This window comes from Exophiala bonariae (genome assembly GCF_035927105.1).
Source record: "Exophiala bonariae strain CCFEE 5792 chromosome Unknown scaffold_8, whole genome shotgun sequence".
NCBI classification, from domain to species: Eukaryota; Fungi; Ascomycota; class Eurotiomycetes; order Chaetothyriales; family Herpotrichiellaceae; genus Exophiala; species Exophiala bonariae.
Genome location: NW_027042483.1, coordinates 727,580 through 753,897, shown reverse-complemented (window position 1 = coordinate 753,897; position 26,318 = coordinate 727,580). Strand labels below are relative to the sequence as shown.

At 49.8% G+C, this 26,318-nt stretch overlaps 9 protein-coding genes across 9 annotated transcripts; 6 read left to right on the top strand and 3 right to left on the bottom strand.

Moving 5' to 3' along the window:
- Positions 1–138: 138 nt before the first annotated feature.
- LTR84_012706 (uncharacterized protein) lies at positions 139–1,759 on the top strand (the record flags this gene model as incomplete). The annotated part of the gene is made up of 2 exons (XM_064856223.1): positions 139–450; positions 509–1,759. The coding sequence occupies 2 exons, from the start codon at positions 139–141 to the stop codon at positions 1,757–1,759; spliced, it is 1,563 nt and encodes a 520-aa protein (XP_064708123.1).
- A 1,697-nt stretch (positions 1,760–3,456) lies between these two features.
- On the top strand, positions 3,457–4,885 carry LTR84_012705 (uncharacterized protein; the record flags this gene model as incomplete). Its single annotated transcript, XM_064856222.1, has 2 exons — positions 3,457–3,641; positions 3,703–4,885. The coding sequence occupies 2 exons, from the start codon at positions 3,457–3,459 to the stop codon at positions 4,883–4,885; spliced, it is 1,368 nt and encodes a 455-aa protein (XP_064708122.1).
- Positions 4,886–7,611: 2,726 nt separating this feature from the next.
- Positions 7,612–8,190, top strand: LTR84_012704 (uncharacterized protein; the record flags this gene model as incomplete). The annotated part of the gene is made up of 1 exon (XM_064856221.1): positions 7,612–8,190. The coding sequence occupies one exon, from the start codon at positions 7,612–7,614 to the stop codon at positions 8,188–8,190; it is 579 nt and encodes a 192-aa protein (XP_064708121.1).
- A 2,386-nt stretch (positions 8,191–10,576) lies between these two features.
- On the top strand, positions 10,577–12,967 carry LTR84_012703 (uncharacterized protein; the record flags this gene model as incomplete). Its single annotated transcript, XM_064856220.1, has 3 exons — positions 10,577–10,884; positions 10,967–11,093; positions 11,153–12,967. 3 exons carry the CDS (start codon positions 10,577–10,579, stop codon positions 12,965–12,967), a joined length of 2,250 nt encoding a protein of 749 aa, XP_064708120.1.
- A 423-nt stretch (positions 12,968–13,390) lies between these two features.
- On the bottom strand, positions 13,391–14,495 carry LTR84_012702 (uncharacterized protein; the record flags this gene model as incomplete). The annotated part of the gene is made up of 2 exons (XM_064856219.1): positions 13,391–14,276; positions 14,353–14,495. 2 exons carry the CDS (start codon positions 14,493–14,495, stop codon positions 13,391–13,393), a joined length of 1,029 nt encoding a protein of 342 aa, XP_064708119.1.
- Positions 14,496–16,054: 1,559 nt separating this feature from the next.
- Positions 16,055–17,140, top strand: LTR84_012701 (uncharacterized protein; the record flags this gene model as incomplete). Its single annotated transcript, XM_064856218.1, has 1 exon — positions 16,055–17,140. The coding sequence occupies one exon, from the start codon at positions 16,055–16,057 to the stop codon at positions 17,138–17,140; it is 1,086 nt and encodes a 361-aa protein (XP_064708118.1).
- A 377-nt stretch (positions 17,141–17,517) lies between these two features.
- Positions 17,518–18,909, top strand: LTR84_012700 (uncharacterized protein; the record flags this gene model as incomplete). The annotated part of the gene is made up of 1 exon (XM_064856217.1): positions 17,518–18,909. The coding sequence occupies one exon, from the start codon at positions 17,518–17,520 to the stop codon at positions 18,907–18,909; it is 1,392 nt and encodes a 463-aa protein (XP_064708117.1).
- A 93-nt stretch (positions 18,910–19,002) lies between these two features.
- On the bottom strand, positions 19,003–23,234 carry LTR84_012699 (uncharacterized protein; the record flags this gene model as incomplete). The annotated part of the gene is made up of 3 exons (XM_064856216.1): positions 19,003–21,310; positions 21,357–22,167; positions 22,250–23,234. 3 exons carry the CDS (start codon positions 23,232–23,234, stop codon positions 19,003–19,005), a joined length of 4,104 nt encoding a protein of 1,367 aa, XP_064708116.1.
- A 1,187-nt stretch (positions 23,235–24,421) lies between these two features.
- Positions 24,422–25,669, bottom strand: LTR84_012698 (uncharacterized protein; the record flags this gene model as incomplete). The annotated part of the gene is made up of 2 exons (XM_064856215.1): positions 24,422–25,413; positions 25,474–25,669. The coding sequence occupies 2 exons, from the start codon at positions 25,667–25,669 to the stop codon at positions 24,422–24,424; spliced, it is 1,188 nt and encodes a 395-aa protein (XP_064708115.1).
- Positions 25,670–26,318: the final 649 nt, after the last annotated feature.

Below are 26,318 nucleotides of genomic sequence, written 5' to 3'. Positions count from 1 at the left end.
CGTCGCCTGGCAACCCAACCTTACCATTTCAGGCTAACCCTATGCGGTTTAGCTTGACATGTTTCAATAACCACTGCACAAGTCAGCGCTGGTAAGCGAACTTCGAGTCTTTGTCATATCCGTCACTTGTACACCGACATGACGGACCTCGGGGCATTAGGCGAGGTCTTTAACCAGTCACGACCTGCACGCCGTGCAGACAAGACTTATGGCAAGAAGAAATCAGCCATGGCTCAAGCCAGAGCCATGCATTTCGACCTTTTTGGTGGGCGACAAGAAAAACTCGTACTGGAAAAAATGGCAGGGATGACTCTCGAAAGTGAGAAGTCCGAGACTCCGACAAAGGTTACCGTTGCAGATCCAATGCCTTCTACTGAGAAAAACGATAAGACCGAACTCAATCCTCGCTTTCGTGGACGAAGGAAAGTATATGCTTCCAAAAAGATCGCGGTAGGTTGTCATTATGGAAAGCAACGAATGCTGAGATCGGTTACTGAGATAGGCCTAGAAACTTACACAGGACAAGATCGAGGCCTTGGGCCCGTTGTTGTCTTTGATTAAAGGTCAAGTGCAAGATTTCCACGAGTTTGGACGGAGCATTGGGAAGAAGTACGACTGCACGAAGCTTGGAGAGGGTGCTTTTGCCGACGTGTTCAAACTCAAAGCGAAGACTGCCGAGGAAGCTACTGAGCTGGATAGGTATGGAGGACTCGTGATCAAGGTCATTCCATTCAATATCGAGAACGACTCCAAGGACGAAATTGCAGACCTGGAATCAGTTACACGAGAAGTCAGAGTGTTACAAGCTTTAGATCCACTGCATGGTTTCGCACGTTGTCGAGGCGTACACGTCGTCAGCGGTAAATATCCCGATGTCCTATCCGAAGCGTTCAGTCTCTACAAAACAACCGACCCCAAGGAGGCCATTAATCCTGATCCCACCAACAATTTGGACTCGGAGCAACTCTATGTGATCATTGAGATGAACGATGCAGGCCGTCCAGTGTCCAAGCTATCCGTAATGTCGGCTTTCCAGGCATATGACAGCTTCTGGATGTCAGCCATAATCCTGTCCCTCGCAGAACACAAGCTTGAATTCGAGCACAGAGATCTGCACAATGGGAATGTTTGCTTTAAGCATAGGGATATGGATGAAGTCGACGATATTCCGCGAGCCACTGTTGAGGACATGAAGGAAGTACCTGAAGTGAAGCTCGGGCTATCCAATCTCGCAATCACCATTATCGATTATACCCTTGCACGAGCGAAAATCACCGACGGTGACGGAGAACTAGTCGTGTTCGATCCGATATTATTCTGGGATGCCAATGACGCGGAGGGCGACACAAAGTCCGACGCCAAGCAATACGATACCTATCGGAAAGTACGAGACTGGGCGAAGACAACCGACGAAGAAGCAGAAGCACAGGCACATTTGGAGGGAGTTGAGCACCAAGCGGTCAACAAATACAGCCGATTCCTTCCCAAGTCAAACGTCATGTGGCTGGGCTATCTCGTGACCGACTTGCTACTGAGACGAAAGGAAGGCCGCGGAGCATATGTACAAGGCAGCAGCCGAGCAGCCAAGAAGCTACAGCTGAGCATGTGGAAGACACTGGAGGCTGTGGATGCGTACATCAACAAGACAACTCCCACACTACTACCACGGAGCGCCGACGATTTTCTCTCCCTGGCGATGGAGCAAGGTTGGCTGACCTCGGCGGATATAGAAGCATTTAGTGCGCAATTGGAAGGCTGAACAAGAATAGCAAGAATGCGTTGCATCGAGCATAGCGGAGGCGTTTACCATCAAATCCAGAGCGGCCATTGTGCCGACATGACCATGTCCAAAGCGTCCAGCGATAAAATATTTGAAGATCCCGCGAATGATACATGATTAAAGCCACAGATCTTTTTCTCCCTCTCCCCATCGAGACCTTCAACCCGGCATGCAGCTCATCCCATGGGAGTGGGAAAGGTACAGTTATCGCACAGATCAGTCGGTTGCGTTCTCCTTGAGTATCAACATCAAGGAGTATCATCTTTATTGCCTAGGTCTGGATGTGCCAAGGCTGGGACCTGTCACGTCAAGAGTTCGCGAGCCAGACATATTTATGTCTACCTAGGTATGGATCTACTATCAATGACAACTACAAAGACAGTCGGTAGCAACCCCCGTATCATGCTGCCTCATAGGGGAGTGGTACCAAGCCAACAGTCCTCATCGGGTGACCCTGTTACAGTGGGAGCGGTCAGTTCCCCTGCTCGCAGAGAGAAGGACATTCTCAAACTGTCCCTCGATGTCGCTTTTGTCAGAACCAGAATGCGGGCGGTGTAGGCATCGGGCGACCGCAGCAGCCAGAGACTGCTCTGTCAGATTGGCCGCGGGAGGACTTCGGAATGATGGTCGATAATGTCGCAGAGGAAGCTCAGGACGATTGTAGGCCTTTGCCACCGCCGTTGGTTCCGCTGAACCCACAGCAAAAGGGGAATAAGGCAACGGAAACCAAGACGATTTGGAGCAAGACGAGGATATGTTCTTCGACAATGAAGATCAAGGCCCTTGGGAAGCCCCTCCAATGGATCAAGTTCAGACACCCCCCCAGGACGAGGACGAAAACCAAAAGCTGGAAGACGACGAGGATGAGAATGACACGGATATGGACATTCTGCCTATTTCCACCTTCAAACAACTTCCAAGGTCAATTCCCCTCCTAGGTTGCAATATTTGGCGAAGTATACAGAAGTGCAATGGAGATCTCTGTGGGTATAATACCTGGTCCGGATGGGAAACATCTGGACAACAGTTTTCAAATATCGTTATTGTCGAGTTGGGTGAAGTCTTGTGGCAATCGAGAGTCAGGAAAGGGTGAAGCAGGTTAGGTCTACAGTAGATAGCGAATCCCTCCGAGGACTTTAGGCAAGACTGTGGGTGACTGGAGTAGGAGCTATAGTAGCTTTCTAACTTGGAACACGCCTAAGATAACTACCTAGGTATCCGTACTTAGGTAGTTAAGAGGAACAGTTGTATAGAGCTGTGCACCTTTGGGGGCAGGGCAGGGCGCCCGCAATTCTAGGTGGGCGCCCGTAAGCCGAGGGGCTCGGGCGCACCTGCCTGTTGTAGGTATGTGCTGCTGCCTGGGAGATTTGTGTGGGCAGCCTTTAGCGAGTTCTCCCTCGGGAGGTTCGCGTCATGTGCCGGCCTCTACCACGATCTATCTTGATAGATTACGTCGCGTGGCATCACTTGATACCAGTCACAACCGACAGATGGAAATGGTCCGTCTCTGCCCAACTACCAATTGATGACTGCTTCGTTCCTCCTCGGCACGACTATACCATGAATGTGTCTCTCTAAACCGACCAAAGACTGTTCCATGGCATCGTTCATTACCCTTCATGCCAACTACATCTCAACGATCTGAAGCCACCTTTGAACTGCAAACTCTTTCCAAAATGGACAGAGTCCGGGCCATGTTTCGTCCCAAACCGGACTACGAGCCTTTGCATAACGATGGAGAAAGAGATGATGAGAGCGTGCAAGACGATCTGGATGGTGACGGCACTGCGGCAGAGTCACCTTTCTCCTGGGTGGAATACTCCATCTTTCTGTTACTAGGGATTGCCATGTTGTGGGCATGGTATGCACTCGAATCCTGCATTGAAGACCAAGGAATAGATGATTGACAGATTTCTGTACAGGAACATGTTTCTCGCCGCCGCTCCCTACTTCCAACACCGATTTCGAAGCAGCAACTGGATCTTCAATCATTTCCAAGCGGCTGAAATATCAGTGTCAACCGTCACTAATCTGACCTCGATGCTTATCTTGACCAAACTCCAGAAGGGAGCCTCGTACCCGAAGCGGATATCGTCCTCCCTAATCATCAATACGGTCGTCTTTGCCATTCTGGCACTGTCCACCTTGATACATGCCAGCGCAGGCGTCTACTTTGGCTTCCTCCTCGTGGCCATCTTCTTCGCGAGCTTCTCGACCGGCTTAATCCAGAATGGATTGTTTTCGTTCGCATCGGGTTTTGGAAGGAGTGAATACACACAAGCGATCATGACTGGTCAAGCAGTGGCAGGAGTGCTTCCGGTGGTCGCACAGATTGTCTCGGTGGCAGCCTTCCCCGCCAAGGAGTCAGAAGAAACACCCACTTCCGCACTGGTCTACTTTTTGACCGCGACGGGCATTTCAATTTTCTCGCTGTTGGCCTTCTTCTATCTGTTGAGACGGCACGCTCATCACGAGAGCCTCAAGGCAGTGAAGAGGACCACACTACATGGTTCATCGGAGGGCGATGCTTTGACCGGCAATGTCAGACTTTCAGGCACGCAAGAAGACAGCGATGCGAACGATCGACCATCTGTCCCTCTTACAACACTATTCATGCGGATGCCGTTCCTTGCTGCTGCCGTGTTCGTCTGTTTTGCTGTCACGATGATATTCCCAGTCTTCTCTGTCTCCATTCAATCAGTCAGTGGGGTTGCACCGGCAATTTTCATACCCACAGCTTTCCTACTATGGAATGTTGGAGACTTGGTCGGACGACTGTCGACATTGTGGAAACCCATTTCACTAACACATTATCCGTTCGCTCTGTTCTGCCTATCAATGGCCAGACTACTATTCATCCCACTTTACTTCCTGTGCAACATTAAAGGGAAAGGAGCCGCCATCAACAGCGACTTGTTCTATTTAGTGATTGTGCAGTTTCTTTTTGGACTAACGAATGGGTATCTGGGCAGTGAGTGTATGATGGGGGCTGGCGAATGGGTTCTTGCTGAGGAGCGAGAAGCAGCTGGTGGATTCATGGGATTGATGCTGGTTGGAGGTCTCACGGTAGGCAGTTTGCTCAGCTTTTTATTGGGAAATATATAACCTAGATGAGCGGTGTTATTTGGCGCACGAAGGATCGGGGCAAGATGTCTGATGGAATAGACATGAGTATACGACGTCTTCAGATCACGAGACACGCTTGCCTGTGGAATTGCTATTGTTTGCTTTGTACTCGGTAGACCGACGAGATGTCAGTATTATTGTCGAATGACAGGCACAGCCCGACAAACACCTAGTCCGTTACTTTTTAACGGGTCTGTGTGAAATAATGCGGGCCTTTTTAAACTCCAAGACCACCCAAACACAGCCTCGTTACTAACTAGGCGAGGCTTTCGAAAATGTCTTAGATGCACCGCAGATGGCAGGATAAACATATCATATGACAGCTTACCCGATAGGAAGGAAATAGGGGTCGTGCGAGCACAGTCCATCTTTCAGAAAACGCTTGGGGCGCTGCGAGGAGGATGACGAGGTGGATGAGGGTGGCTCGGAATGACGTATGTGCTCCTACATACTACGAAGTACGGAGTAGGAGGCTGTAGGGCGATTACCCCTGAGATTCTTTTGGGCGAGGGAATCCCGCGCAGCGGACGGAGAGGACGGGTACTTGCACCCAGCTGGTGCGTTGTGCGTGTTCGTGTGCTTGTGCTCGTTGATTTATGTTCTATTGGCATGTGCAAAAGGCACTTGCTTCGAGAAGCTACGAGTAAGGTTTCTAATAGATCGTTGATTGATCCAGGGAGGTACTAAGGATACCTATGCAAGATTTTCGCGCTTTACACATTTCCAGAGTCAACATCAAGGTATCTACTGGTTGGAGGCAGCTACTGAGTACCTAACGGAATAATAATCATACGAAGTGATAGTACATGTGGCATATGGTCACACGATAGCCGTCTAGAAACAAACGAAAAAGCGCGCAAGCATGGGCCCAAGATGGACTACTCGTGACATGTCGGGTGAATGGTGGGAAGCCTTATGTCTGAACCGAGTGAGAATGACAGACAGAATCTCCGTTCCACGACACCGACGTTGTATCGAGCTTCGTAGTGCTGTGTCAAGTTCTGCTATAGAGAGAGTGGACGTGTGGCAAGGATCGGGGATTTGATATTTGCGTGTTTGTGGATTGTTGCAGACTTTGCTCTTGGATACTACCTAATGGACGACGAATTCGTTGGCGAATGCTTGGGGTGGTCAGTGGTCATTGCACCTCTTCACATGGATGGGTTGCGTGGCTTTTGCATAGGGATTGACATTGAATATCTTCTAATTGGATGCTTTGAAAATGTAATCGTAAAGCTACCCGGTGTATGCGCAATCGCGAGTACTTGCCCTCTAATCAGAGCTCGAAAAAAGACCTGTAAAAGAGCCTCTCACCAAGTGTAATCTCCTTAGAGGTCGGCATGTCGGGACTTACTGGGTTGGACCTGGAAAAGCTTGAGCAAAGTCCGGTGAGCGTGTTGTCCGTAGCGTTTCAGGAACAGGGAAAGCTCAGGTCTTGAAAGGTCCACATTCGCGCCAGCCATGCAGTGATCAAGTCCCATAAACCTGGCCTTAGACTCTTAGGTAAACTCTCAGCCCTGAAAGAGACAAAGCTCGACGCCACTGCTGCTCTCTCTAGCTGCCTGAACCCAGGCCGCCAATTCACATTTGCTAGAGAGATCCGTTTGCTGTTGATTAGGAAGAGGACTCGAGCAGCCCATTTCTTACTTCGTATACTCCGTAATTGTACTTGTCGATGATTCTCAACGATCAACAGGGTAGGAGAGTCAGTGGACTCACAGGTTGGTGGCCCATGAACACAATACTCCATATTCAAAAACTGAAACCAGAACAATCTGCCGTACCCGTTGCGCGTGTGGTGATGACAATGCCCGTGTAACACAAGGATATCCAGTCTGTAAACTCGTATGACATTGTCGAACGAGTTCGGAGCAGGACCTGTATCTTATCAGCACGGAAAGGGCTGTGATGGGGTCCTTTACTGCCCGTTATGAGACTTCCAAGACTTTCTTCCGTCAAAGCAACTGTCGTGACCCGTCAAAGATTCGCAAGAGATGTGCAAGGACAAGGCCCGTCAAGGGCAGCCTTCCGCCTTGGTTCACTAACATCATTCGTGATCAATCCAATCGAGGCCGCCTGTCATAGTTCAGCTATTCTATTCTCGAGCCTGCAAGCGCCATCTCCACGGCACTCCACCCACCAATCCCGACCCCAAGTAGCCTATCCAACGTTTCAGACTGCAAGCCACTTAGTCCAGGTACAGGCCAATTGAGTGCCCATTGGGTTTAGTTTGTTCCGCCTCTCCATGCCCCCCGGTAAGCCCCCATGCCCATGCCCATTGCCAATGTCCATCTGAAAATGCTTCCCTTCCCCCCAATGGCCCTGATACTTGTCAAAAGAGCCCATCTCAACCTCAGCGCGTCTCGATAGATGCTTCAGCTCCTCCATCTTTCCGATCCCATCCTCGTACTATTCTTTCGCTTCACATAAGTGCTTAGTACCTTCTCCACTGCTTCAAAATTCCCCTTTCTCCCTCTACTCAGCCTCGCCTGCATCTATTCAGGAGCAATTCCTTCATCCCCAGTTAACACTTCTCTAACCTTCGTCATATACCCTATCTCAAACCGTATCATCTCATTTATTCTTTGCCCGGTGCCCTATACGCTTGTCATCTCTCATTCTATCGCTGGACGAGAGCCAACCATCACCTCGAGCATTTCGTTCGACTTTTTTACCCATTTTTCACCACTTTAAATTCGCCCATCATGTCCCCTTCAGCTTCGGTCCTATTGCTATCAGTCATCCTGACTGCCCTTCCATCCACCGCGAACGCTTCACCCATCTCACATCTATACAGACGAGATATGGGAACCGGCGCCAAAGCCGGTCTCGGAATTGGAATAGCTGTGGCCGCCGTCCTCGTCGTGGGCCTCTTCATTTTCTTCATTATCCACTTCAGACGTGCCCGCCACCTGGCCGCCATCAATAAAGAACGTGCCATTCTCGCCGGCGAGAAGAACAAAGACGGTTCGGATAAACCAGATGTATTCGCACCACCACCCGAGAAACCTGCACCTACTTCAACGGGCATGCCTCGACGAACCAAATCCGTCAAGGACAGACTGATGGGTCCTCTATACCGTGGCAGCACAATTGACCTTATGCCCCTCCCCAAGGCTCGCACAAACAACCCCAATAGAAGCAGCACAGCAACCATGGAGGGAGCACACTGGGACAATATCGACGGACAACCTTTCCTGCATAAACCCTGGGCACATGGCGAGAGCTCCCCCAGACCCAGCTTCAGCAGCAAGCGTGCAACGAGAATGATGATGATGATGTAAGACGAGCAAAGAAAGCCTCCTGTTTATTGTCGTTTGCATCATACCATATAATCTTGCTCTCGCCCCTCTCGGCTTTTTCGTCCTCACGCCGATCGACACTACACCATCTACCTTGTTGCGTACTTAATATGGCGCTCAAATTGGAACCAGGGTCTTGGGGATTTGGAAGGAGGGATTCGTCGTCAAATGCAGATCCGAAAAATCACACAATTGCTTTTTATATCTTGTTATAACCTTGTTGGGCGCTATCAGGAGCCATGGAGTTCAACAGTACCTCTTTTTGTTTGCACAGCACTAGATGTTGCTAGTAGCTTTGGTCGAGAGGAAAATGACCTCGGCGGTTTTGGAAACTGCGGAAATGAGAGATGTAATCCATTTCGTGGTTGTCGTCAGCATTGGCGGTGGAGCTGGAGAGAACAGAGAATCAACCTTGAAGATATCAAGAAATCCCAAAACACAAGTTGAGAAAACATATATTCACATACATTCCCATGCGGTGTGCTTACTGGGATGAGTATCGAGGAGGTTCTTCATACCACATACACAGTTGTCGGTATTCACCCATCCACATCATGTTGTCCACCAACTACGTCCTTCCTCGCTAAATAACACATAACAGCAAGAAACATTCTACCAGATACTCAAGAATTCAATCAATGAGAAACAGTGGACCATGCCCGTAGATAAATAAGCCGACTGAAGTTCATGCCTCGGTTGTGGCTCGCTTTGAGTTGTCCTACGCAATAGAATTTTTGGTGGCAACTAGGGCTTGCGTGGACTTCGATCACCGTCTTTTTCATTATCAGGCCCTACTTTTGAATCGCCCGTTCTACCATCCCTCGACGACAGTCCCGACATGAAGATATATTGTCGAAGAAAACCAGCCAAAGGGTTTGTCGAAGAGTACCGCAGAAACGCCTTGGTAGCTGTGATTTAGCCTCAACCATGGAAACTGAGGGTAAGAAATCGAGAGCCTTATTAGTCGTGTCGAGAGTTGAGAAGTTTGACGATTCAACGCAGGTTCGCTGACACTTAGTACCGAAACGGACACACAAAATAGAGCATGACCGAGACCTCACTTCCAGAGACGAGAACAGGCAGCCCGAAAGGCACACATCCAATAGCAATAGCAAGCACGTAAACAATGGCAATGATAGACATCGCAAAGACTCCCAACACCCGATACAAGCAGGCATGCCGAAAATCACACAGTTCAGTCAACCAACGAGTACAACGTGCTCGCTCATCTCTACTGTAGGAGTTCTGACATTGCTCGCAACACGGGTTTAAGTCCCTCTTTTTACTCCTGGCTGCCGCCAGATTACATGACCATACGTCAAGGATTTTCAAACGTGGTCGACCAGTTCTGCGTAATAATGGAGGGAATGTGTCTTTAGGACAGCCTTTTGCCTAGAAGCTCCCCTGGTCCTATCGCGGGGTTTAAGATACAGCCATCATATCGATGTCAAGCTATGGGCATCGTTCTGCCTAGGCTGATGCCGTTTCATAACACTTACATGCATCGTGGAGTTCGATTTGTGGTCAACTTTGTACTTTTCCCTGTGTTATGTAGGGTGGGTGTGATACCTTTGAACCACTGTTTGTACGGCGGACTATCGTGGGAGAGACGTGCTGGGCTGTGTTGGCCAGTCTCGTCTCGCGGCGTGTAACTATTATTCTGCCCCTGCAGATTGCAGATTGCAGATTTGCCACGGGGCTGATTCGCAACTTCCACAAAGGACTGACGAGCAGGGATAGTAGACAATAATACCTGTCTCTGCATAATGCTCTAGATAACTCTCATATCCGTTTCTCCCCCTCTGCTGAGGCTCTGCAAGCCCGTTATCCGCTGGGGTCACGCTTCTTCAGCAGCAAAGGTACACACCACCGCCAGCAGGTGCATCGCTCCGTAGTGTAGACGGCGGACGAGGTTTTCCATGCACGCCGAAACACATGGGGCAACATGAACCAGCTGTTTCAGCCAAGACATTCTGCCTTGTGGCTCAATTGCTTCAAAATCCGGGCCACATTGATTGGGATTTCCCTTGGAAGTGGCCTATCACGGGCTGCGAGAGCAGTACGCGAGAGCTCTAGCGAGGGCAATCGAAATGGCAGCCTGAGTTAAGGCCTAAATGCAGCACAGGATGTATCGATCGTCCAGAGTACGGAGTACAGTCCTGACCTACAGGGGATTAAATTTGCGTGCTTGCGATGAACATGCGACCTGTTCATCTTTTATAATCCATAGGGCTGCCTGATGTTTCCCAGAATCTAGCGAGGCTATCAAAGGATTCAAAGGATTCATCGCCCACTACTTTCATGATGCGCCCAGCCCTAATCCCTCTTGTTTCTCGTGTTTCAGTGCTCTGACCCGATCCTCCTGACGATGCCTTCCAAGATCTACTCACTCGTTGGATTCCAAGATCAGAAACAAAAGCTGGAGAGCTCATCAGATGCCTTCGAACTTGGGAAATCCAAACCCACATTCGCCTCCGAGGTCAGCACCTTCGGAGTGGACACTCAAGAAGGCGATAAGCTGAAGATATTTTGGTCGAGAGCCTTGACCTGCATTATTGCGCCATTGTTTGTGACTGGCTACTACGTCGGACTCTATCTACATTGGATATCCTCATATGATGCTGATGGTCCTGTTCCTCAAGGCCCAATTGGTGGCCGTTGGGCCTATTACATTTGGTCAGTATTTGTTCAAATGCCGAGTGCCTACAAGGCTATGCATAGTGGCTTCACCAAGATGGGCTTGCTTATTTGTCAACAGGTTCGCTGTCAGTGCTCTCGGTATTGGTTTGTCCAAGTATGGATTGGCAGGCGTTGAAGCTTCAATGCTCATGGAGAAGAAGTGGACAACAGACAATGCAATGCAACTGATGACTCATTGCGACAAGGTAAGATCTTCTGTGGACTTTGACTATCTGGATTTCGCCTGACAATGGTTACTATTCAGACTTGGTCAGGACCTGCTGGTTGGATCTCTATGCGAGTGAAACCTTCCAAAACGTGGATTCTTCTCGCTACCCTCAGCATGGCCCCATACTTTGCCTTACCATTGTCGGGCTTCACCCTTCAGCTAAGTACCGGTTATCCATCAAGTGCTTCCCAAGGTTCGACCGCGACGGTTCTTGGTCAGAGACCTGATAGTTTTCTCGATCAAAAAGTTGATGATGTCTTTACACGGTCCTTGAACCACTGGCGGTTTGCTAGTCCTGCAGTACTTACGAGTCGGTCGGCATTCTATCTTCCCGCTGACAATGCATCCAGTCTTGACCGAAGTTGGCTGCAATCATTCCCAAATGAATGGCCTGATGATCACCAAGTCACAACCTTCATCGCTCCTCAATCCCGAGATGTTGTCGAAGGAGAGGCCTGGGGTCTCGAAACCTCATTGAATTGCACCATTGTGTCATCGTTGTCACAATTTGAACTTTTGAGCCAGAGAAACAAAGATGCAACGGCGCCTAGATGCCCACCAATTAACTTCAACAGTTCTGACTTGCTTCCAGAATATGAAGGGCTTCCCGACCTGTGCGACTTCGATGTTTATATCCTTTCACCAATCGATAACGAAGTATACTACATGATCGACCCAACCTTGTATTTATTTCCGATCGGCATGATGGAGATAGGGGTTAAATATGATAAAACTGCTTATGATGAGACCTTCAGCGATCCAAACCCCGTTCTTTTGGAGGCAGCTTTGTGGCAGAATCCTATCACAATGGCGGAGAAGTGTCCTCCTCTAGACCACCTTGTGTCAAATGACCTTGGAGTCTCGATACCAGATTTTCAGAAGAGCTTTGCCCTCAACAATGTCACAAGTCTGCTTGTCGGAGATGATGCTGATCAAAGTCCCAAACAACTCGAGGCAATAGGGTTTCAATGTCGGTCATCATTTCGTACTGGAACTGCCACTGTCAATGGCCGCTCAGGCACATATTCATCCTTCACCGTGCAAGAAGCAGACCCGATTTATTCTGCCACTGCTGTGCCCCTGCCAACGGCTTTGCCACGCATCTTCCGAAGCGAGGTTGCATCTGCCCTAACTCTGTTAGAGATTAATTCGGTCCAGGCCTTCAATGAAGCAATCGACGATATCGGCGTGGATTTCTCAGGTATTGGCATGGGTTCATTGAACCCCATGTCTTACATAGCCTCCAATGCCTCGTGGTTGCAGAACATCTATCGAGCCGCCGAGGCGTACTATGCGCAGCCTCTCTTCTGCGACGAAGACGGCAACGTGAACGTCACTCTGACAAGCACCTGGCAGCAACTACAACTAATCAACTCCACACAATTTCTCACCAGCTTCATCCGTGCCCAAAAAGCGTACGCCTTGGAGATGACAGCACCGACCGCGCGAGAAAGTCAACAGATGGCTTGGACTGGCGCGCTGAGAACTGTATCTCCAACCTTGATCATCGCATCCGGCGATGTACCACCACAGATAGTGATTGCACTCCTGGCATTCTGGGCTCTGGGATGTTCAATCCTAGGCCTAACGTATGGGCTGCGACAGCGATGGAGCGAGACCCTCGATGGCTTCAGCATGTTCCGCTTTGGAAGCGACAACCCACACTTCAATGCCAAGAATGGTGGTCGTGGGGGAGATGGTGGCGGAACAGCAAGACGCTACGCTGATTGCCCGGGCCTGAAAGAGTTACCGGGTCTTATCGGGGATGCAAGACCTGATCGAAGCGTTGGTTACATTACCCTGGTTGAAGAATGGAGAGGTGTCGCGAGTCGCGACAAGAAATATCTCTGACCTCTCTGCAATCGGGCACAAATGTTCTTCGCGGCCACTAAACGCCTGCTTATGATTTACGGATACATGATGGGGTCGATTTATCGGTGATTGGCTTCTGGCACTTCCCACGGAGGTGCAGGTCGAGGTCACTTAGATTGGTAATGAATTATTGATCTATCGAGGACAATCCCCTAAACAGTTGGGGGCTGTGGTTGACTACTCTGCTGTAGTAAGTCTGTTTGCATAAGATCAATCAAAGGGTTCATGTGCACCAGCTTTTCCTACTTCCGGACTTGAACAGACGCCAATTGCGTTGTGTTGCTCCTTCCAAAAATCAGCAAATGCATGACAGTTCTGAACATGAATAAGCATTTTATTGCTATGCCCAGGTACGGATTTGAGCGGATCTGAGATTTGAATATCATTTTCGTCCTCCAGGCCTTAAACACTTGGGTCCAGCAACAACTTTCGCCCACTGACCTTATCCTCAAACATGAGATCGAGGGCCTTCTGCGCCTGATCCAAACCACCCTCCAGCCACTGTGGTCTGGTCGGCTTGATCAACCTGGTCTGCAGGCCCTTCGGCACCAACTCGGAGTAAAACCAGGTTCGGAACTCGCTGTGCTCGGGCCTATCCATCCACAGGCTGTACGGCGCAAAACGCTTCTCTACGCCAGCGGGCAAGGGCTTGTCGGGCGCCAGAACGGAGTAGTAGACTCCGCCGTTGATGGACTCGAGATAGTTGGACAGGACTTCGGTGACGGGGGCGAGGCCGATAGTGTCGAATATGGCGGTGTATGGGCCGTGGGCGGCGATTTCTTGAGTCAGCGTTGAGCCGGATCGAGTGTGGTCGAGGATGGTCGCTGGGCCGAGCGACTGCACGAAGTCCTTGTGCTGGGGCGATGAGGTGGTCACGACTTCATAACCAGCGGCGGCGGCATAGCAGATCGCAAGACCGCCAGCCGAGCTCGACCCGCCGTAGATGAGGACCTTTTCGCCCTTTGATGCAGCAGGTTTGCCGCTGAGATCTGGACGGTCTAGTCCAATGTGGATGGACAAGGCGGTCGCCACAGCAGCGAGGTTGAGGATGGATGAAGCGCCGCTCTCGAGCGCAACTTCCTCGCTGAGTTTTGCTGTTGATGTCTGGGACGCCAGTGCATATTGCTGGTATGCGCCGAAGCGTGGGTCGGCAGCTTTGGGCCCGTCGCGGACGGTGGCTACTCGGTCGCCGGCTTTGAAGTCTTGCACGTTCGGCCCGACTTGCTCTACTACGCCCGCAAACGACATACCCAAAATATTGGGGTAGGGGATTGGGATGAGTCCAAGTCTGAATTATCGTTAGCAATGCTTGCTCATGTAAGGGGATGGTATAGCACGGAATAGGAGAAAGGAGTATATCTCACTTTTGAATCTTGGCTTCAAGTGGGCTAAATCCAATAACACTGACTTTGATCAATAGTTCACCCGGACCCGGAGTTGGGATGGGGAATTCCTCGATCACAAGATCGGTATTGGGCTTCTTGATCCATGCTGCCTGATGGCTCATGTTTGTGTCTATCATTTGGCTGGCTTTCCAAATTGTCTTCTGAAAGGTAAACTGTAGTTGTTACTGTAATTGCTTGTCTTGTTGTTTCTCTTGCGATGAAAAGACTTCTGCCCTACATGTAGGTGCTTCTTCAGGTTTTATAGACATTCAGACAGCTCTCAAACACTTCGTCGTGGTACCTCAGGCCGTCCACCTCCAAGCACACGGCCGTCTCATAGCATGTGAGCTTGTTGTCAGTGAACTGCCCTACCATTAGATAATCTCCACATTTGTCATGCATCGGAGCCAACAGCGACCGAAGTATGGGGCTGCCATTGGCCGAATGACTAAGGCGTCGGCCACTACGACTATGATGCAGGTTGGCATTCTGTATCTAAGAAACGAGGTGGAAGTATACTGGGTAGAGATGTAGTGATGTGGGTACGGACCATAACGACGGTCGCCCTCAGGTACTCAGGCAAGGAAGCATTGACAATAGCCACAGTGCCCATTGGTTGACATCCCCTGTCTTTCAGCCTTACTAGCAAGATGCAAGTAAAGGCTACGCTGCCAAGAGGAGATCGAGCTTTACCTGTCCGGGCTAGCCATGAGATCAAGAAGTTGATTTGTTGAATTTATGAGAAATCATCGCTAAGGCCTCCCAGTAGTGGAGAAGAAATACCTCAGCTTTTGCCCTCTACGTCAATTCGACACCATACTGGCGGAGCTGACCAAGAAAACCTCATGCCGACTCGGTACTCGTAAAGAGATGAGATTAAACGATTCGCTCCTTTGTTCTTCTGTCAATCAAGCACGGTCGACGCGGGCACTCGTAGGACGGACAGCATGGTCAATACTGGACAGCCGAGCCGAGGCTGTGGCCCCTGTAAGGCACGGCACACAAAGGTAGCGTGAGTCAAGTTCTCATAATAGCTACTAGCTAACACGACGATTTCGCAAGTGCGATGAACGTCGTCCGGTGAGGACCGTTGACTTGTGCACCATCCTAGAAGTTACTCACGTTCTGATAGGAATGCTCTCGCTGCCAAAAAGCTGGTCGACCATGTACTGGATACAAGAGCGACTTCGACACCAGATTACGAAATGAGACAATGTACGTGTCACATCGTAACCGTATTCGCAATAATGGTGGATCGATTCAACGTCTGAGACCTCCTTTGCCTGTCCCTTATGAGCCACAAGCAATCGCGCTATTCCTCGATAATTTCATCCTAGATCCCCCAGCATCAAGATCTTCCAGAGGTTTTCTATCTGGTCTCTCGTCACTGCTACGGGACGCGGGACCAGAATCCCTCCTCTCCATCACGGCCGATGCAGTTGGGTTATGTTTCTTTGCAAGGATTGCGGCCAACAGGTCGATGGCAGCACGAGCGGCACGCAGCTATCTTCGATCATTGAATCGGTTGCAAACGGCACTATGTCACAGTAGTGATTCAATCTCTATCGAGACAATGGTATCAGTGTATCTGATGGGACTGTATGAGGTGAGAGCTACCTTTCTCTGAACCTTCCTCGTTGCATCAAAGCCAACGCAACTAAAATACAAAACACGTCAGATCATGATGCCTCCAGAAAAGACTGCACACCCGTGGCTCGCGCATCTCGGTGGCCTCACGGCAATTAGGAAAGCGCGGTACAAAAAGACGAGCAGACCCTTATCTGAAATCGGCATTTTCGCCACTCTAGAGAATTGTCCAGACCCGTCGACGCGGACAGCAGCATACGACACCTCGATCGACGAGTGGTTTATTGACAACTCGACCCACAACCAAAGACTACTGGACAGTATATTCTTCACCCTGCATGGGTCAGACCCTCCTCCATTGACGGAAAAAAGACCGAGCAACGACCCATTCAATGATCTGATTCTACGGACGCAGAACATCTTACAGCCGGAGCCGTCGCTCTTTGAGACTTCCTGCCCAAGAGCAAGAGATAGAGTTGAGAAGCTCGTCGTCGCGGCTCGCTCACAGTTATTGAGCTTTAGAGAATGGCCGTTGAGGATGCCGGACTCGTGGCACCCGAAGATCGTCCAGACCGCTGATCTGGAAGGAACAGATTTATCTCAGGCTGAGATATATCCTGACAGAATTGATGTCTATCCTAGCTGTAAGTCGCTTTTTATTTCTCATCGCAAAGCTCTACTCACAGACAACGACCTAGTGTACATAGCTGCCGTGTGGAACACATATCGCACGACCCTACTGCGGCTATGCGATCTAATCGTCCAATGCGGACAATATCTCGAGACGGCCGGGCAACCATTCCGCGAAACCCAAGAATACCAGTCCCTAAGCGCCGAAGCCAGGAGGACAGCCGAAGATATCTGCGCCTCGGTCGCCTACCACATCAACAACGATTGGGTCGTCCACATCGCCCGGGGATCTAACTTGACAAAGTCCCCGAAAGCTCTCGGCGCCTTGTTCCTGGTCTGGCCACTGTATGGCGGAAGTGTTCTGTCCATCGTACCGGTCGAATACCGCTCTTGGATGAGGCAGAAGCTGCGCACGATAGGGACGTCGATGGGATTCGCGCAGGCGACTGTGCTTGCTGACACGGTGGATTTGTGGAAGAAGACGGACCCGAATAAGACGCTGATCATCACCCAGGGCCATGTTTTCATGTGGAGTGCGGGCATGTTTTGAAACTCCTTACGAGTGATCCGAAGGAGCATATTTTAAGTCGGCACAAAGCCCGCTTGTTGGCAAGGCTGAGACTTTTCGGGGCCTCCAATATTTACCGCGAATCTAAGAGGCCTGCAGCTACACTAGGGAGCCCCGTTGTCTGAGAGAAACCATGAAGAGCATATCATTTTAGGAAGTTCTAGAGCTCTCCAAGTTTTCGCCCTGTCGCATCCAATCAATTCAAATGTCACCTCGTGTTGAATCCCTCGCTTAAATCGCGAACACAACCAAGGATGGCGGTCAGGCCACACTGCTCTCTCCAGACATCCTAAACCTCGCCGTTCCTCAACCACCAAACCTTTACAAGAGCGAGACCTCATCACGAGTCAGAACTAAAAATGGTAGTCACACCAGGCGGATGGAGAGGCACGTTCTCCGACTTTTACGCCCCACAGACGACGAACGCCCGGCTATTCAGCTTCCACAGCGACCGCGACGACGTCGAAGAGCTACCGCTAGAATCTCTATCTTTAGCATCAGCATCCTCGCCGTTGCAGGAGAACAATAGAGCCCCTCGCTGTGTTCCAGCAGCATCGGAAATCCTTGTTCTCGAAGCGACAGGGGAGAAGTTCGACCACGAGAGTTCGGCGAGCAGTCAAGTCACTGCGGAGTTGTTTGATTCTGTCTGTTCCACGTGGCGTATCTCTCCGTTGGTCAAGGAGCGGATCTCCAGGCCTGGTTCACTGCCACGGTTCGAGTATGAGTATGATGAACGCCAGCAGCTTCAGGGTGATGAGAACATGAACGATGGCCAGACGAGTCGTGCTGGGAATGAGAAGCTAAGAATGAAAGCGATCGACATCGGCTTCCAATGGGGACCCGGGCACGGTACTTTTATCGTCGCGTGCGGAAAGTACGACTTCGACACGCGAGCACTCCACATGTTTGTCTCATGGAGGGGAATCTTCTCCTGCTATGGGTTCAGCTCGCCACCAAATCCGCCAGACCAATGCGACCTTTTGAACCTTCCATGCATTGCTACCCTCATGACCCGCCACAGAACCGACCTCGCTACCCACCCTCTCAACTTCGTTGGCCTCCTCATGTCCTGTTGCGAGCGTTATATCGACATCCGGTCCCAGCAGTATAATCTCGCGATGCTCCGGATCGGTACGGCTATGGACGCGCTCTCACCTTCCGAGTTCACTGAATGGTTCCGATCTTGGAATGCGGTGTCCACAGCTGTTTCGAGAGAAAACACGATGTTGTTCGACTGTTACAATGACGTGACGTGGTCGGAGAAGACGTGTCTTGAGCTGACGGGCATCGCGAGACGGTATTTGTCAGTAGTGGAAGCCGTGGAGAGACGGTATGGGCCGCACGGTCGAGATCTAATGCCGCGAGATATTGTGCACAGTGTTGTTTATCGGACGGAGATGCACGGTCACCTGCTCAGGTATGTAGACAAGATGATCACAATGCAATTTAATTTCCAGAGCAACAACTTGGTGCAGAAAGATGCGCAAGTATCGATCCAGATATCTTCGGCGACGAGGGAAGACGGCAGGTCGATGAAGACACTGGCATATCTGACTCTATTTTTCCTGCCCATCACCTTCGTGTGTGCCATCTTTTCAACGACCATTTTCAACTTCGAGAATTGGCACGTCGATAATCGAAATGTGGTGTCGTCTGGCTGGTGGGTTTTTGTCGTAAGTTGTGTGGCGGCCATGATCGGGACCACCAGTGCTTGGTTCGTTCTTATTGTGCGTCAACATGATCAAGGCTGAAAGAAGGACTTCACTGGAGACTATCAACCGTCGGCTCACTTATGTATACCTAATCCAATAACACAACCAACAACACTCCGGACATCGGAGCGCTCAATATCCGGAAACTGTCTGATCATTCTGCATCGGACATGATCGAAGCAATTCCACGACCTTTGGAAAATGATTATTCTCCGCCCAAGTGAGAGCCGTCCATCCAGAATTATCAAGTTGATCCAGCTTGGCCCCACGTTGCAGTAACAGCTGAACCACCTCCCAATGGCCGGCTCCCGCCGCCCAAATTAAGGGTGTTATGCCAGAATGACTTCGGTTGTCCAAATCGACAGACTTTGACGTGAGTAGCACTTTCACCACTTCAATATGTCCATACCTTGCAGCGAAGGATAGTGGGGTGAGACCGTCCGCGGTTTCCTTGATGTTCACGCTGCTGTCAATATCGGAATGAGCCAACAACGCTTCGACTACTTCTTCGTGACCTTCTTCCGCCGCATGTGACAGTGGTGCTTGACCCAGTATGCCTTCTAGGTTTACATCAATGTTTGCACAGTCTAGGAGAATTTTCACAATATCCAAGGACCCTTTTTTCGCTGCCCATGCCAAGGGTGTGCGGCGTTGCACGTCGGCGGCGTTCGGATCTGTACCGCCTGAGCTCAGAAGAGCCTGTACAACGAGTAGATGACCCGCTCCCGCGGCCCAAGAAAGTGGTGTGCGACCGTGTTCATCATCGCTGACGTTCACATCAACTCGTGCTTGCTCAATTAGCAGCTTGACTGCCGCTACATGATTATACATCGCTGCCAGATGTAGCGGAGTCTTGCCAGATTTATCCTTACAATGCAGGACGTCCGGATGTCGGTCTAGAACGAATGCCAAAGCTTTCATGTGGCCACTTTCCGCAGCATACATTGCGAACACCAGTCGGTCATCCCTATCACCATTGGTGGTATAATGATGCACAAACAGCGGCTGTTCCGAATCGATGGATATTCGGGGGTGCGCCAGGAGCATATTGACAATCTCAGTCTCTTGCTCCAAGGCGGCCCATATCAACGAAGTTCTACCTTCCTCATCTGGGACATTGGGATCCAGATCATGCCGCTTCAGCAACTCTTTTATCACTGGTATGTGCTTAAGTTGTACGGCTGTGCTGAGCGCTCCGCTCAAAGCCTTATTCGCTGCCTGTGAAATGACGTCGGTGTGTGCCAATAGTATGCGGATCATACTCGCATCATGAGCTCTGATGGCCATGTCTAGGGGTGTCAGACCCCACGAGAAAGCAAAATACAAGTGGTCAGGGTAGTTGTTCGAAGCTGCCCAGTCTAGGTCGATATCTGGGTGCGTGAGTAACAACTTTACAGTTGCTTCGCTCGCCGCCTGAATGGCTAGGGAGAGTGGAGTAAGTCCGTCGTAGCCTCTGGCATTGACCTTCAGATCAGATCGCGTCATGAGCAGTTGTACCATGTTGCTGTACCCATGCTCTGCCGCGTGAGATAATGGTGTCTTATTGTACTCATTGCGTGAATTCACGTCCACGTCACGTCGACTTACCAGGAGCTTCACTATATCATCTTTAGCGTGCCTCACCGCCAGGAATAGTGGCGTCTCTTGATCTTGATTCTTCGGGTTTGGTGAGACTTGAGCATCAAGCATCTGTTTCATGATTGCCGCCAGCCCAAACCACGCAGCAAGGTGCATGGGAGTCATCCCCATCCCAGTCGGAAGACTGTAATGTTGCACCCAGTAGGAATCGGACATCAAGACTTGACAAGATGCTGAAAGTGCGCTCTCATTTCGGAAAAATGACAATACAGACTGCATAGTCTCATTAAGAGAGACACAGACGTGGTGACCCCAGTTCTTAGCAGCATACTCGTACAATGGGTTCGTTTTCAGTCGACTTGCGTACGCTTTTTGGTTGCTGCAAGTTCCAGTTTTGAAGATATCGAAGGTGAGATAGGTCAGCAATGTATTGCTAATGTCGTTGTGTGCGTCTGGAAACCAGGTGTCCTGGGTTTGTTCCAAGTATTGCTGTGTTGTGTAATGCACCAATCGAATAATACTGCTTTCATCGTCGATCGTCACTAATCCGGCAGATGCAGATTGAATGTCCTCAATATCAGAGAGATTTCGCTCATCAAATTTCGCCTTCCCGATTTCAACACCGAGGGCGTGTCGTAGTTCAGTGGTTGTCAACGGCCTCTTAGCAAACGTGATCCAAGAGAGAGCTTGCATAGCAAGTACACTCAGATCTGGAGCTTGACCACGAATCCTTACCATACACTCGTCGTAGGCATGGTAGTAAGCATCTGACCCCGTCGATAGTTGGTTTAGCGCCGTAACAAGCGCTTTGGGCGATCTTTTCCCAACCAAAGAGGCCAGATGTAGCTGGGCAAGAAGAAACCTACTACAGTGAGCTTGGATTGACATGTCCGAGGCAGGCAACCTACATCCCATCCACAGCTTCGACAATAGTATTTTTGACCTGCCGCTGGAGTTCCTCACTTCGTGATACGAATGATGGTAATATGCGCAGATTGCCATTCAAATATTTCTGCAAGTCGTCTTGACTCGCCTGGATCACTAAGCGTAAGATCCTATCCCCTTGGAAGGACTTCTCAACATCAAGTGAAAATCGAGAAGTGGCAAGGAGGTTTGTACCGCTTGCCTCTTGAAGTCTGAATATCTGCTCAAGAAACTGCTGCCGAACCTGATTGGAAGCGGAGCATTCATCAAGAGCATCGATAATTATAAAGGTCTTGGTATAACAATGCAACACAGTCTGCAAGGCGAGGAAGATCTCATCAAATGAAGGTCGTGTCTCCTGCGGACGATGTTCTTCATAGAGTTCTTTGAGAATCGTTGGAAATGGGTCTAGTCCATGACCGAGCTGCTTTAGTAGACTCGCAAATACGTCAGTGGGATTTTGCTCATGTTGTCGTCGAAAGTTGTAGTATATGTACGCAACTCCGATTTGCATAGTATTCCAACGTTCATTCTGTAAATATCTGACAACCGCTGCTGATAATAGAGTCTTTCCCGCGCCTGGCATACCCTGACAGAAAAGAGTATGCCCACGAGTCTCAAGCCAAAACTGGAACTCATTCGATTCGAGAAACCATTGATTGGTGCCTGGTTGCCGCCTGTTGTAATTGTCATTTTGTTGAGAAATATATTCGATCGGTGTAAGCCATTGCAAGATAGCCTCATACTCTCCATTTTGTTGCGCTTGTAGAAGCTCGCCAACGTCTCTTTGAACATCTGAAATTTTGTCAAGAGTTAGACATCCTCGGTTGAAAAGTTAGACATCCTCGGTTGAAAAGGTAAACCTGGTATGACTTACCGGACAGCATATCAATGACTTGTACCTCAGCCTCGATTCTGGTAGGCGCGATTCGACAAAGGAGGTCCTTTGAATATGCAGCTGCCACCATAGCAGCATAACCTTGCCACTCCTTGTTCTTGTGAGAATCTGCGTAATCGCAGATGCCACGAATGACTAAGCATGGGAAGTTATTCATGAGTCCCCCGGATTCCATCTCGAAGCATAGGACATCATGTTCGTTCGAAATCTGGTCTCTGACAAGGGCATCTTTCATCAATTGATTTGCTGACGCAATTTGACCATAGTGTATCACTATATCATCCTCGTCCTCTGTTCGCTCTGGTCGCAAGACTAAACTCCTGGGATCTTGGCCACAGCCGTTCAAGCAGTCTTTATAATCATTTTGATGGACCATCGTAGATTGATACAGGACATCGTGACCGCGAGGGGGTCGCACATAATTCTTCCTTAATCTGGGTCTCTTCTCTAGGACGGAGTCAATTGCTTCCTTAATCTGGTGACCTTCAAGTTCGTGTGAAGATCTTAACCCGCTGACTGCTGTCCGTAGAACAGCTGGCGGTTGGTTCAAAAAGCCAGTTGTCTGGAAATATCGGTCTTGTATCGTCTTGCCGAAATCATATTGGAAAACGCCACTTTGGCCATGGCGAGGAGTACTGACCACAATGTCGCCTAGGCGAATATCATTTTTCGGTGTAGGTGCACCACCTCCGATTCCAACCATCAATCCGATTCTGATATTGGTGAAAGTATGGAGCATGTCTTTTGCAACGATTGCGGCAGAAGATATGCCGTACTCTCCATCCGGCAGAACAGCAATCACCACGTTATGCTTTCCCATGCGACCCAAGGTATAGTCGTTATTGTCAGCAGCAGCAACATGATCTGGGCCATCATGTTTCTCATCCAAGAAAGCCTGTGCTGCAACATATTCCGTACTGATTGCGCAGATCCAACCTACGGTGTAATCCTTTGGGTCTGACATATGGCGGCCGTGGGTAACTCAAACACACATTGAGTGCAATGATGGGAAATGCGATACCGCCCCTGGAGGCAAGCTCTCAAGCATTCTCTCATCCGCAGCAAGATCAAATATTCATATCAGTATGTCACAAGTGGTCGAAAGGAATAGGATCCGTCGAGCAGGAAAGTCCAATTGGAATAACCCAGGCCGGCCAAAATACAACCACAGGTCTGATTGGAGATGGGCTTGTCAGATCATGAGCGTCAATGGCGATTTGAAAGACATCCATTCATTATCGCTGGTTGGATTATGAAAGATTGTGATTGAGTATTAGAAGGGAATAGGAATGAATAGGCACCATAATCCCCCGCCAGCAGGAGCGAACCACCACGTCATGTGACAGGGCTGGAATCAACCCACAAGAAGCTGAGTGGAGTTAGGTAGGCATGCCTCAACGGCACGGAGCTCTGAGGACTGGTTGGATTGTTCGGTATGGGTGGTTGGAGATAATTCGTCCAAGGCAACGCTCACCAATTCTGGGGTGTAGGTAGCCTACCCCGTGCCCAGATCGTTCTCAGGCACTCGAACTGTGCATCTCTCACAGACGGGAGACGCAGTGCATTCACTGATAGAGAGGATAGGTTGTCAAGAGATCTCCCAGCAAGAGAAACCTGGTCGTTGTACCTTCCCCTACTTGAACCTGAAACGAGCTTGGTGCCTAAGCAGCCCTCCACCTTCCTCAGATCCCGGACCGCGCCTTCCACAGCCTGGGAGCGCTTTCTTGGGGCGCATCTTTCCCCCAACATCTGCCAAAGCACTTTACGTGTCTCGAACGCGCCAAACAGTGCGCTCGACCTGTAAATTGAGCTCCAGCACGGATAGCCGTGTCACAGTCACAGAGCAAACACAGAGATAGAAAGATTTAAAAACCGTTATGTGACTTTATTTCAAAGTACCTAGTTATGTGCATAAGAAGCCGCCACAAGGCTCAATGCTCATTGCAGGTCACGTCACAGCGCTTTCATAGCAGATGCCTGAAAACCCAGTCGCTTCGCCTGGCCAGTGCAAGCGCAAGGCAGAGAGTAATTTGTTTTGTAATCGTCAATTCGTTCAGAGAGGGGGTCGTCAAAAAGAACAACAAACAACAACATTAACGCGAAGAAAAAAAAACCCAAAGAGATGCCCTAGGTATATGCAAGCCGGCCAATTTATTTGGTTGATTTGGACGATTTGTTCGACTCTTTCCGTCGGTGCTTGGTGAGGAGTCCTTTGGTTGGGCTTCGTCGACCTGACTCTTTGTCCTTTTCCTTCTCTCGCTCGCCTTGCCTTTCACTTTCGGATCCCGCATGACCGTCGAGTTGGTCTTTCCCCTGTGATACTGGTCTCGTCGTAGGTGGTGGCGGACCTCGATGATTGTAATTCACAATTTCATCCACGTTTATCACCCATCGCATTTGCCCAGTAACCTGAGTCATCTCCTCCAATTTTCTGGTGATGGCGCTATCATTTGAACTGGCCGTGCGCCGCAAATCTGCAATTGCGGTATCGATTTCGGCTCTGTAGGCTTTGAAATTCGAGGTCAACTTTTTCGTCAGATCTTCCAGCTGAGCAATCGTCTGTCTTTGCTGCTCGGCAATGATCTCCAATTTCTTCTGCTTTTCCAAATCATCGTCTTGTCTTCTCAGCAGTACACTGAAATTGCTCTTAATTTTGTCCAGGCCTTGCTGATGGCGTTCGTAATCGTTTTTTCTACAAGCGACAATCGTGTCGTATTCAGACTCTCTTTGTGATGCCAGGCTTTTGGCCTGACTGGCTTGATCTCTCCAGATCTCTTCGTTGGTGGCCGCCACCTCGGCCTGATTCTCAGCCTTGGAAGTTTTCAACTTTTCCCTGCGCAATTCTTCCCGGAGATCTTCGACCTGCCTTTCCTTTCGGGCTATTTGTCGAATATTGGCTTCGTGCGACTGCTCATAGTTGCTGTTTCTGTCTTGGAGATAAGAATTGCGCGTGGTAAGATTTTCAGTGGCCTTTTCAGCCTCTTCGTGCCGCAATTTGAGTAACTGTTTTTCCCGACGTAGACGATCGATATCAGCCTGTAACCGCTCAATGACTCGTCCCGATTTCCCTGTGCTAGCGTGACCGATGGCTGAAGACCACTGGTTCGATTCAGACGGTGAAGAGGACTCGGATGAGTTCATTACTGTTTGTACGTAATCAGCAAGCGGTCAAATGCGCAAGTCACAGGAAACCTATAGCGTACCTGATCGCATCATCGATGCACTAGCCACTCTTCCCGTAGATGGCCGACCTGGGTCGAACTGGGATGGCTCCTTAAGCACTCCATTGACTTCAGACATGACTGACAAGGCAGGCACATCAGAAGAAGTCGATTTTTTGCCCCCTGATCGTATCTGCGGGTCAGCAATGGCTCGAATATAGTCCACCAATAAAGGCATTATCGGAGGAAGGAGAATTAAGAGTTGCAGATGTTGGGTTGTAAGATGATGGACAATGGCATACCAGTGTCACGATGGAGAGATGAAGACAGTGGCACAGGAGATGTTCTGGAAGGCCGAGGCTTGCTCCTCATGACACGAAGAGATAGGCGTTGAGATTAATTCGAGATCTGGCACGAATGGTGCTCGAGGTTGTGATTACTCGGTACTGTGAAGACGCAGACCGGGGTCGGTAATGGGTAGTTGCCAGGGTGCAAGAATACTGAAAATCGGACGTAGTTGTTGTGCAGGTGCAGATGGTGAGAGATGCAAACCAGAAGACGAGAAAATAAACGTCCAAAGGATTAGAAGAAGCAACCAAGAACCATGTCAACGAAAGTAGCAGGGCCCAGAGCACGAGGCAATGTGGTTTCTCCTTTCACGAGCATTGGGAAATGATGGCATTATTTTGTTTGGGATGGATTGAGAAGACGGGTAACGAGTAATAAGCAGAACCGGGATCATCGGGCCCGCGGCGGGACGTGTCACGCGTTCAGAGCAATCAACTTAATCGGCGGTCGCTGTCAAGGCTCAAGGGAGTCTGTGTGCTCCGGAGGGTAAGGCTTGTCTCCGTAGCCTGCAGGCTGCTGTCCACAGGAGCCTGTAGGCA